Here is an 11,629-nt window from a genome sequence, read left to right as displayed (position 1 = left end):
CTGCCGAGTCACGGCCCCCTCCTCCCCTTCCCCCCCCCACCGCTCCCCCGCGGCGCTCGGGCCCTTCCCGGGCCGGTCGCTCACGCGGCGCCTTTGGAATCATAAAATTGGAATCATAAAATCGCAGAATCGTTAATGTTGGAAAAGCCCTTCAAGATCAAAGAGCCCATCCCCACCGTGCCTGCTAGACCATGTCCCCAAGCGCCTCGTCTGCGCGTTTCCTGAACGCTGCCGGGGACGGCTACTCCACCGCTTCCCTGGGCAGCCTGTTCTGAGGCTTCACCGCTCCTTCCATGTGGAAAACTTTTCCTAATATCAAACGTGAACCTCGCCTGCCACAACTTGAGGCCATTTCCTTTTGTCCTATCCATAGTTACTCTGGAGAAGGGACGGACTCTGTCTCACTACAACCTCCTTCCAGGTAGTTGTGGTAGCTGTGGAGGGCGATGCAGTCTCTCCAGAGCCACCTCTTCTCCAGACTCAATGACCCCGGCTCCCTCAGCCGCCCCTTGCAGGGTCTGTGCTCCAGCCCTGTTTCTGGACACATTCCAGCACCTCAGTGTCTTAATCCCTAATGTCTCCAGGTCTCAGTGTCTTCACTGGATATTGGATGTGAGGTAAGTGCAAAATACCACCTTAAACACAAACTTTTCGTGGGTGGCATTGTGCCATGTAGCCTGGGTTTGCAAGGCAAGTCCTTCCTCCACTTCTGAGCTGAAAGGAGTTTCAGGAAACTCAGTTTAAATAACACCTCCGGGTGGTTATTTAGTGCACGCTTTCAATACTATATTACAAATTATATCACAAACTCCACTTCCTTTCTCTCTTCTCCTTTTCCAGGTGCAAATTCTTGACCTTTTTCTCTCACCGCTTCCTGTTTCCATATTATTTTGTTGGGGCTTCCCTATATCTGGGTTTTCCTAACACTGTAAATATGGCTATCAGGAGATCTTTGAAGAATGTACAAGCTTTTCGGGGCAGTAGGTAGATTAGTTACAGAATAGGAGGGAACTGGAATTATTTTGCATACTTTTTTTTTGTCTGATATATGTATTTCTTTCACCAGTAGGTGGCTTTCTATCCATTTGTTTGCAGTGAGACTGTCTCAGAGGCCAGCACACAAGCCCTCAAATTGAGTTGGCCTCAAAGTAGAAAGATTGAGGGTGTTCTTATCAAACCAGCTGAACAGAGAAAATTTGAGTTTACTAAAAGCACAATGAGCATTAAGATTAAAGAAAGAATTGAGAATATGTGGGTCTGTGGTTTGGTTCTTAGTTCAAAGCCTGCAGCCTGGCTGCACCCAAGCCCTCTAGGCCCCAGTTATAGCAGGAAGATGTAGAATAACCCGTTCACTCCCTTGATTTGGGGGTTGGCAGCTCACTTGGGCTATCACAAACACATATGGCTCCGAATGGAGCGGCCTGTTTGCTATTCCAAGGCTTGGGAATGCCGTGGTCTCCCGGAGCGTTCACATAGCTGCTCCCGTGGCCAGGCCCTCGAGCAATAACCAACCTTTGGCACCATAGAGGCATCTTGCTTTATCTCTACATGCCCAGAGCATCCAACTGTTACTCGTTCACATTCTTTATGCAGCTGTGCTGATCTTTAAGTAGCTTGTGCACAGTATGGATAGTGTCCCGGAGCATTAGAGGATTGACATTTCGCTATGTTCATGAGTACTTTTGACTTCAGTCCATGTCAGCTGGGCTAAGCGGGAGCTCCTGACCTGCCACAGATAAGCAGCTATTCCTTGCTGACGCCTTTGGGGCTTTTTATCTCTCGGAGTTTTTATTCTCCTTGCCCCATTTGCATTGGTTTGAGGTTACTGGCACATTCTTATAGAAGAAAAGTATTAATGCACTTGTGCTTAATGTACTGCCTGGTGCACAATGTCTTCTAAATACCGGAATTTCCGAAACAGTGTGCCCTGGCTAATCCTTGTTTGGGAAGTTGTTTTTATCATCCTCTTCTACTTTCTCTTCTCAGGTGTTGTTTTAATCACACCAGACTTCATCGACCCTGGTAAGCTCGCTAGCCTCGCTGTCCGAGCAGGGCTTTCATTGCAGTGTGCTGTGATTCGGCTTGTGCATTTGTTACTCTCCTTTACGTGATGCCTGTAGTCATTAATATCAAGGCAAGCACAGTGGGCATGGATATGTGTGACATTAACTTGCATTGCTGATGTCTTTTCTAGCCTCTTTGCTCTATCTGGACTCAGATGTACATTATAACCTGTCCCTGTTAAGTGCCTGTCCCTGCAAGCTCTTGGTGTGTAAAGGAGCTGCTGTGCTGCAAAATAAGAATTGAGGGCAGCAGTGTTTTCCCTTTGGATCCTTAATGAAAATAAATGAAGTCAATGCATTGGAATTAAGGGTTAAAATACGGTCTTTTATGCACTGATAAAGGAATGTATTAGCAGATTATTCTACAGCCATAGTAACATGTTTAGAGAGCTGTGAAAAAATGTCCCAAGGGGCATTTCCAAGCCTACAAGAGCTTATATGTTGAACAGCCTCTTCCTTTAATGCAGTGGTTTCCATGTTGAACTCCTTGTGCTGGTATCTCTGCCCATTTTCTCCTACCCCAATGGGAACATCATAAAAACGTCTCCTCCTAACTCATTTCTTCCCTGGAGCCTGCAAGGAATGAATCCGCAGTAACTCACAATAACTCTTCGTGAAAAGTCCAGCTTAAACTCTTTAAATTGATGGCTCAGGAGAAATGGATGTTCTAATTTTATTGCTATAACCTCATTCTTCATTTCTCTCCTTCTGCTGTTTGACTCCTCAGCTCCCTCTCTGTCCCCTCCACGCGCCATCCCATGGCATCCTCTCTGAAGTAGGTTTGTAAAATTCAATTCAAGGTGAGGGTATTGCCTTTCTGGTTGCTCACGGATCAGAAGGAAAGCTTTGGCATGCTTTAAACGTGCTAAACTAACAGCATGAGAAGAACCACTTATACCCCCAATCAAGCAATCACACATACTAGATCTGGGAATAATCTTCAAGGCTTTGACACGGAGAGATAGATTTTTTCCAGAAGTTCTCAGATGTTTTTGCTAAGATCATTGGTATTTTACACCGTGTAAAACCCAGTGTGTGCTTTGCTTTTAGCAATAGCTTTTAATTAGTGTATCACATAAACCAGACTGCTTCTGGCTAGACGTGCCCTGAGTGTGGCTGCGTGCGGGAGAGATTTGGGGTTTAGAAGCAAAGCAGAGCACGGGCATTGGCCGTGTTTCGGGATAGAGCCTTGAATGATGCGGAATGCTGGAATGTTTCCTAGCAGAAGGAGTTGCAGGTGGAAGTGGTTCTGCATAATGGAATATTACCTTGCAGGCCGCTTATCCCCTCTTGACAGGGTTCCCTAAGAGGGAAAATGTCAGGGGTTTTTAAGAGGGAAGAGGGCAAAAAGCTGCTGTGATGACTTCCCTGCTGCCTTGTTCTTCTCTGCCACGCAGCCTTTCAAGATGTCAGCCACATGGTGGTTTTTGGACTCGGCTTTTTCCTGTCATTCCTGAAAAGATACCAACTTAGTGGCATTGGATTCAATCTCCTGATCGTTGCATTTGGTGTCCAATGGTCTGTGCTGATAGAAGGTTTTATTCTCTTGTACCACGATGAAATGGAGGATAATCTGAGAAGGTAAATACTCCCTTTAGAAACAGGAATAGTCTAGAGATGCTGTTTTTTGTGTTGTTGTTGTGTTTTTTCCTCGTGTTTTGTCAAGGATAATGCCTTCTGATACTGATCTTTTTGCACATTAGCACAGTCATTTTGTCAGCCTTTGTGGAGGGCTTTGGAGATTTAAGTACATTTTGCTGTCTCTCATTCTCATGATCATTCTCATGATCATTCTCATGATGCAGACCTGCTCTGGAATATTTTTCTCTTCTTTCTTTTCCTACAGCATAATAAAAGCTGCTATGAGTGTGACTGCTGTAGTCATCTCCTTTGCAGCTATTCTCGGGAAGGCTAATCCTGTCCAACTGGTTGTGATGACAATTGTGGAGATAGCAGCTTTCCATCTGAGCAGATGGATCAATAAGACGTACCTGAAGGTACAGTACCATCATCTTCTCATGGGGAAAGGTTTCACTGGGGATTTGCAAATGCTGCCTTGGGTAAATGCTGCCTTTTGCCACGGCGCTGACGGGAGCATTCCTGTGTATTTCATGGGAATCAAGTTAAATTGTGGCTATGTTTTCACTGGGAATGAAGTGTGACTTTGGGAGCACGCTTGGGCGCTGTGAGCTCCACAAGCTGCAAACTGGACATCTACATAATTGTCTGTTTCTGGGGCTTAAAGGAGGGGCTGATAGATTGGGTTGGATGGCATGCAGCCTTCCCCATGCCTTGTCCATCCTCAACATAAGTGAAGTCCTGACCTAAGCTAAGAACTAACTTTAAACTTTATCCTTTCCTCTTAGTTCCATCTGGAAGATTTCCAGTGCAAGTGGTATATGACCCCAGTCTGGACAGCAGGGTTAGAGCTGCATTTCATTTATAGTGTAGTCATCCCCCAAACCCTTTTGACACAAATCGGGTGTTTTATGAACTGCACTGAGCCTCGATAAATGAGTGTTGTCTTAATGACTTGTGTTGTCTTAATGACTCATGCTTAGACTAAGTGACTGTGGAAACAAATGGAGAGGTTACAGCTATGCCAGGACGTGACACTAAGTGTTCCTGTGGCATGAAATTAGCCACAAATTTGATTATTCTCCTGATAAAGATTACAGACTTCGCCAGTATGATGCATGTTCACCTGTTTGGAGCCTACTTCGGCCTGGCGGTCTCCTGCTCCTTCCCGGTGCTCCGGCCGGGCTTTGAGAAGAACGCGAGTACCCCCCGATCGCGCTTGCTCTCCGTGCTGGGTAAGGCCTTTGCTCCAGCGTCTCGCTGGGGAGGAGGGCTCGCAGCGGGAGCACCAGGGCTGTTCTGGGAAGTTAGCACTGGAATTTGCACATCCCATGTGCAGGCTTCAGAGCAGCGAAGCACAAACTGCTGCTGTCGGCGTGGCCGGCTCGCAGCGCCGAGCTGTGGAGTCCCAGCGCGTGTCCTGCAGGGCACATGGGCCCCTTGTGCCATGTTGGGTTGGGTTCCCCTTGTCAGTCTCAGCAGAGAGGTTGCAGCTCTGCTCCCGCTGCTGCCTGGCGGGGTGCACCCTTTGGCTTGCGTAGGCACCTACACACAGGCACCCATGGGCTGAACTTGATGCCATTTCTTGTATTTCAGAACTACCTAGAGTTTCCATGCACTGGGCCCCAAGCTCAGCTTTGCAAGGTGGTGTACAGAGATATAAAAAGATAGTCCTTGCCTAAGTAGTGTAAATAGAAAGATAAAAGCCCAGTGGAGGGTGGGGAGTACTATACAAACAGGCACACTAAAAGGATCTGCATGATAACAGGCTGACTGCATAAGAGTTCCATTTTTTTGTCAAATAAGCAATATTTTATTATGGCTTGTTACAAAACTGCCACCACTTCAACTAAAACTGCCATGAGCTGGACTAAGAACTTTCTGTGAAGGCCCACATATACACACATAATGTAATTCTCAATCAGTCTTCAACCAGTTTAAGAGAGAAATGTAAATACAGCTCATTTGAGTCCCCAGAGCTCTCCATCTGCTGGAGAATTCCAGGAGATTGGTATTTTAATCCAACTCATCAAGGCACTGTTAAGCCTTCATTATAGTTTTAGTGTGCTTGCTGTACGCAGGTGCTGGCTATCTGGAGTAATTATATCACTATGTCAGGAATAATTCCTTAGGTAACACAGTGAGAAAGGAATGACTGAGCAGGCAAATTCACAAGAGTTCCTTTTCTACATCCTGCCTCTGAAGGCTGCGTGAAGAATGCTGAGGTCTTCACCTTGAAAATGTGGACTCTTAAAGTGAATTTTTAATTTCCATAACTGAGCAGTTATTTGGAAGAACGATTCAGTGAGATTAGTGGAGTGGGTTTTTGTTTGTTTTTGCGACTATGTACCTAGTCAACAGGGATGGAATAGTCTTAGTGTAGATCATTCTACCAGCTCTCATTACTGCCATAGGTTTTGAATGGTCAAAATGGCAATTTTGTCCCCTATCTTGGTTATGACAGACCCATCTCTAGCACTCAGCAGACCTTCCATTTGCTGGTATCAGACTGTGCTGGTGGGGTCGTTTCTTCTGAACACCTCGGGCTGTAGCCTCCAAACTGCTCTGCCTGGAGAGCTTTGCCTGTGGCAGCAGCAGATTTGAGTGCTGAAATGTGTTGTCCAACTGGGACTTAGTGCGAGGACATCTACTTCCCTCTGCTGGTTGGAATCTGACTTGCACACACGTGTACATGTGCACATGCAAGAACACACACTGACAGCAGGTAGCTTGTCTGTAGGCAAGGAGATTCCTGAATGCTGATAATAAGTGCACAGCTTATAGAAGCAGAATAACCTGGGTTTAGCCAGGTTTTTAGCCCGTGTGGCCGATGGAAGTGTGACACTGTCCACGTTTTTTAGAGGAGGAAAGGGAATTGCTCTTTTGAACCTCTGTCCTGGGGAGTAGCTGTTCAGGGGGTGATAATGTGCTTTGCTTTTACGAATAGCAAGACACTTAAGCTATGTACAGCCGAGCTGATGAAGTGCAGTCAGCTTGTGCTGTGTTGTCCCTAGGCTTTAACCCTTCTCTGGAGGAAGGACCAGCAAGATCCCCACGCAGCTGTGCTTGGGCTCTGTGTGTGACTTTGCACAGTACCAAGTTTCTGGGAAGCTTTCCCTAGAGCAGCCAGCTCTCAGGGCTGCTTTGTGAAGAGTTATCCATTGGTCATGATGTGGGTGTTGCAGTGGATGGACAACGCGAGCTGGAACCTTCCAGAAACAGCTTGTGATAGACTCACAGTGTCTGAAAGAGGGTCAATAACAGTCGCTTTGTCTTTATCTCCAAGGTACTCTCTTTCTGTGGGTATTCTGGCCAAGCTTCAATTCTGTATTAGTTGTGGAGAAGAAGAACGATATAATCTACAGCACCTACTTTGCACTTGCAGTGAGTGCTGTAACTGCCTTCGCATTGTCTGTTCTGACCACGAAAGATGGAAAAGTCAGTATGGTAAGATGGTTAGAGAAAACCTTTGCATGAAGAAACTCTATTTTTCTATTACTCTTGTAACATAGTGAAAGAATGATAGCTAGTGAGTAAAAATAAAGCCAAGTCTTTGGCCTGACAGCAATCAAAATTATCTCAGGCAGAAGGCTGAGGATGTACCTTAGAAATTATGTACTCAAAGAGTATAATTCACAGAATGCAGAGGCCCAAATTCCCATTAAGAAGATCCCTCTTGCATGGGAATAGCAGTCTGTGCTGACAGGGGATGACTGATTCTCCCTCCCTGTTTTGTTATTTTACAGGCACATATCCACCACGCAACGCTAGCTGGTGGGGTTACTGTTGGCTGTGCAGCAGACAGCATTCGGTATCCCTGGATTGCAATGATCTTGGGTCTGCTTGCCAGTGTGATCGCCATAGTAGGATCTCACTTTTTACAGGTAATGTTCAAACCTTGAATTTCCTGTTTGTGCAAGATATGCAAGCTTGTAGGATACCTTGGGAGAAAACTTCATTTTGAAGATATCAGAAACTAGGAAACCTGAAGTCTTTTGGCCAGAGTGTGGGATGGCAAGTTAGAAGGCCAGAGTTATTTTTCTGAGCTTGACAATGTGCTATCATCAGTAAAATCAGTATTAACTGAACTTTTTCCTCTTCCCAGAGAAGTCTGCCTCCTGCTATCAAGATTCATGATGTTTCTGGCATTCAGTTCACTTTTGGCTTGCCTGCTGTGCTTGGAGCTCTTGCCTGTACCATCCTTCGTATAATAGAAAAATGGCTTTATTTACCAAGGTACACCACTTCTTGCCATTAAGCAGTAGACTTAGCTAATCGTGAATGTAGTGTGTCCTGAGAAGAATTCTCATGTATACACACAAAGTCCTGCCTACATAAAGAAAGGCTGAAAGTCATCATAGATCAATCCTTTTATAGCAGATAACTACAATGGTCTCTGAAGTCCAAAAAAAAATCTGTAAAAACTCTTTCAGAATCAAGCTGACTTTGAATCAAACTTCTAGTTAGCTCTTGGTGCTGTTTTCTCTCTCCCTTTGTATTTGATATTAAATATGGCAGACATAGGACACAAAGGTTGGGGGTGTGCATCCTTTCAAAGGATCATTTTGGCTTTTGTGACTTGTGTAGCAGGGTTGTATATTAATACAGTGAGGGCAGGGGGAAGTACAAAAATTTTAATTTCTGAATAGCGTATTTGGCAAATGCTTCCTCCTCATTGAAAACCAAAGCTGAAAAGGGCTGAGGCTCTGCTGAACGTCAGAGAGAGCTCTGTGCCCTCAGCATCTCTCTCCAGATGAGGCTTCATGAGTCGGGGACAAGAATACCAATCTGTGCATTACACTTGAGGTCATACTCTTATTGAAATGCACAAGCCTAATGAAGTGTTGGTACCACAATAAGGGTTTGTTAAAATAAAGTCCTTTGAAGCCTGTATTAAATTTCCAGTAAGACCCTTTACAGCTTCTAAATGGAGCTGTATAGAGATTTGAGATGGGATTTAATGGAATTTTGGTATGAGATTTTGATGTAAAGTGCTGTACAGATGTGCCACTTCACAGTCTTAATGCTAAACTCAGCCAACTGTCTCCTTTTCAGCGATAGATATTTTATCATGATAGAAATCGGTACCTTCTGCCTGCCCATCAGCGTGGCCCTGATTTCAGGTTTTATTACAGGTCAGTATGAAAACCACGTTTCAGCAGCATTGGCTTCATTTTCTCAGGGGCAGGGGATGTGCTATCCTGTTAACTTCACCTGCTACCACGCGCCCTTCGCAAAACGAGACCGGTGCAATTAGGACACTAAAGTAAATAACTTGTTTTTGTAAGAGAATCTGGGAGATGTGAATGCAAAGGACTCTGCAGTGGCAGGCTTTGAAGAGGAGGTGTATTAACATAAACAAGCTAGTAGCACCATTCTTTCACTTGTGAAGATTATTTTTAACAGCTGCTTAACAGCAGCTTTCACGTTTCAGACAGGAGACCTGGGAGGATGAAAAGGTTTTTATATTTGGGTATTGTCTTGATGACAGAAAAAAAAAAAGCTATCTGGGGCATTTACCACTTTTTAGGCCAGCTGGTATCAATCTGAGAAGTCCAACTGACATCATTAGCTCACTTACATCAGTCAGACACTAGGCCTTTTATCACTAGTTGTTAGGGAACATGCTGTCCCTCATGTGACAGTTTGTCTCTTTTAAGGCAGCTACATTTTTTTTTTCAGTGGCTATTAATTCTGGTTTGAATAAGGGAGAGATAGCAGATGAGAATTGCTGTGAAATATACCCTAAAATTAACTGTTGTGCTTTAATTTATCTGCAACCTTTGCACTAGCTCACATATCATTAAGAGGCTGAGCCAATCAAGCAGGCTTTTAAGGTATCTACTCCCGTGTCCTGAAAGAAACCACAAATAAACTCTACTAAAATAACCAAACATTCAGGTTTAAGCTAGTTGTTTAATAAGTTAGATATTTCCATCTGAAACCCTGAGTTAGCAATACATACAAACCTGTTTTCTTCAAATGCACAGACCTTTTTCCCATGCAAGAAGTAAATGATTTTTGATGTATATTTAGAATAGACTAGGCTGCTTAATGGGGTTTTAACTAGAGTAATTATTTTTTAGGAACCCAGGTATTGATCCTGGCATGTTTCTTTCTACTTGAAGTCAACTTCAGTCAAGGGGCTGTGCTGAAACATTTAGTTCTGAGTTTGTATTTTGATCTCTGTTGTATTTGGATGTGTTATGCTGAGAAAGCTCCAGCTACGCAGTCTTCCCCTTCCTTGATCCCTATCGGTATTTATATTGGATATATGTATTTTTATAAATAGGTCGTATTTTAAATCTCAGTTTGTTGAAGACTGTCCATGAATCAAAGTACTGTGATGACCAGTCGTACTGGGAGGTAAGTTTCAATGCAAAATTAACTGTATAGGAGCATAAATAGCACCAAGCAGGAAGTGCTAACTCACTGGGATGAAAGACCCTAGCTATTAGAATAATAAATAAAGGATTTTTTAATCTCCCAGCAAGTTTTGAATGTCCTGGATTGGTCATTCTGGGTCCCACGTGTATGTAGACTTCAGCTAGATTGTTAGAGCTGTTCTTGGGCACAGGGCTAAGTCTGAGACTATCTTGTTTTGTTGTAACACTGAATCAGAGGTAGTGACATGCTCTGGGATTGACAGCTTTGGTCTCCCTGCTGCATAAAAAGTATCCCTAAGGAAACCCGAGGACCTGAACTGGGGATTTTTGGAAGCTAGCAAATGGAATAGAAGGTGCTGAAGTTCTCCGGGGCCTGGCTCTTTCATAATATGCATGAAATGTTCTGGCACAAAAACTGCTTTTTGTCTTCACAGTTTCCCCATTCGGCTGTTGGATTTTGAATGGAGGAACCAGAATTAAAGATTAGACCAAAATTTTCCTACTTGTCACTCTATCAAAACTATGATGGGGTAGGTAAAAAATCATTTCTCAGGTTCAAAGAAGACATCTGAATGGACAGAGAAAAAATAACTTTTAGGTACTATTAAAAGAAATTTGGTGCACTAGTTAAGGCCTGCTCTTGCAGAGGATTCTGTGCAATTGAACCACTGTTTTTACATGGAACTCCCATGTGGCTCCTTCTGCTTCAGATAGTTGACACAGAAAAATGCTGTCAAAGTGCTTACATAATAAAAAAGTCAAGATTTTATTCCTTTTTTTTATTCAGCATATTTGTTTAAAAATGAAGTTATGAGAAACACATAATATTGAAGATAAAGGATAAATACTGCATGCTGACCTCAATGCATTTGTCAGGGATAAAGTAGATCTCTGCTTACAACCTTTCTTGCACTTCCCCTAACTGTCATGACTTCTTACAGAGCAGATAGTGCTATCCCAGGCCCCTCTGTTCATTCTCTCTGTGTACACATTTATATGTTGGCATTATCTTACATGTTTAACATGCTACCAACTTTGTCATTTTCTAATCCAGGTTCAACTCATGTATTTCAATTTTTTGCTTTTCAACTGCTTCATTTTGCTTTAAAATTTTTAGTAACCAGTTGAACACAACTTCTGTAACACAAGTTGCTTCTGATGATTTCTAGCAGTTGTGTTTTCATGGAATAGTTTTTTGTTCCCTCCTTTTCCTCCACTTCATCACATCTCTTTCCTCAGCACTTCCTTGAGCAACAAGTTCAAATGGAGGTTTAGAAAGAGGTAGACAGCAATAGTCACTTGAACCGTGAGATACAAGAGCTTCAGAACCAAAATGTTCTGTGATAGTTAGAGTAGGGACGGTCCCTATCAGCTGAAGAGCAAAACTCTTCCCGTGTCTGGCAGTGGTTAAATTAGAGTTTCCACAGCAAGCGTCGTGAAGAGGCTACTTAAATCTAGAGCAGGTTCTGCCTCATTCATCTTACTGCATCTACGCTGTCATCCACAGCTACAGAAAGTTGTTACTTTCCAGAGACTTCTGTAATTTCACTGCAGGCCAGAGAAAATACTGGGAATGGGGGAAGCCCAAAGCAGCGTAATTCT

At 43.7% G+C, this 11,629-nt stretch overlaps 1 protein-coding gene across 1 annotated transcript; it reads left to right on the top strand.

The window, feature by feature from the left end:
• The first annotated feature begins 1,670 nt into the window (after nucleotides 1-1,670).
• Nucleotides 1,671-10,516, top strand: LOC104581095 (RH-like protein). The gene is made up of 10 exons (XM_010228649.2): nucleotides 1,671-2,022; nucleotides 3,461-3,644; nucleotides 3,910-4,060; nucleotides 4,735-4,876; nucleotides 6,928-7,088; nucleotides 7,388-7,525; nucleotides 7,747-7,877; nucleotides 8,697-8,776; nucleotides 9,934-10,007; nucleotides 10,462-10,516. The coding sequence occupies exons 1-10, from the start codon at nucleotides 1,890-1,892 to the stop codon at nucleotides 10,486-10,488; spliced, it is 1,221 nt and encodes a 406-aa protein (XP_010226951.2). The 5' UTR covers nucleotides 1,671-1,889; the 3' UTR covers nucleotides 10,489-10,516.
• The last annotated feature ends 1,113 nt before the right edge of the window (nucleotides 10,517-11,629 follow it).

This window comes from Tinamus guttatus, unplaced genomic scaffold, assembly GCF_059628265.1.
Source record: "Tinamus guttatus ecotype Peru unplaced genomic scaffold, ASM5962826v1 Tinamus_guttatus_pri_ptg000397l, whole genome shotgun sequence".
NCBI classification, from domain to species: Eukaryota; Metazoa; Chordata; class Aves; order Tinamiformes; family Tinamidae; genus Tinamus; species Tinamus guttatus.
Note: the sequence above shows the minus strand (reverse complement) of the source record. Positions and strands in the feature narration are given on the sequence as shown.

Bases quoted from the DNA above. Each gene is read 5' to 3' on its own strand.
- LOC104581095 (XM_010228649.2), top strand. From the start codon at position 1,890: ATGTCTTCTAAATACCGGAATTTCCGAAACAGTGTGCCCTGGCTAATC. The intron at 4,877-6,927 runs GTAAGGCCTTTG...TTTATCTCCAAG, and splicing joins GCGCTTGCTCTCCGTGCTGG to GTACTCTCTTTCTGTGGGTA. The intron at 7,526-7,746 runs GTAATGTTCAAA...TCCTCTTCCCAG, and splicing joins TAGGATCTCACTTTTTACAG to AGAAGTCTGCCTCCTGCTAT.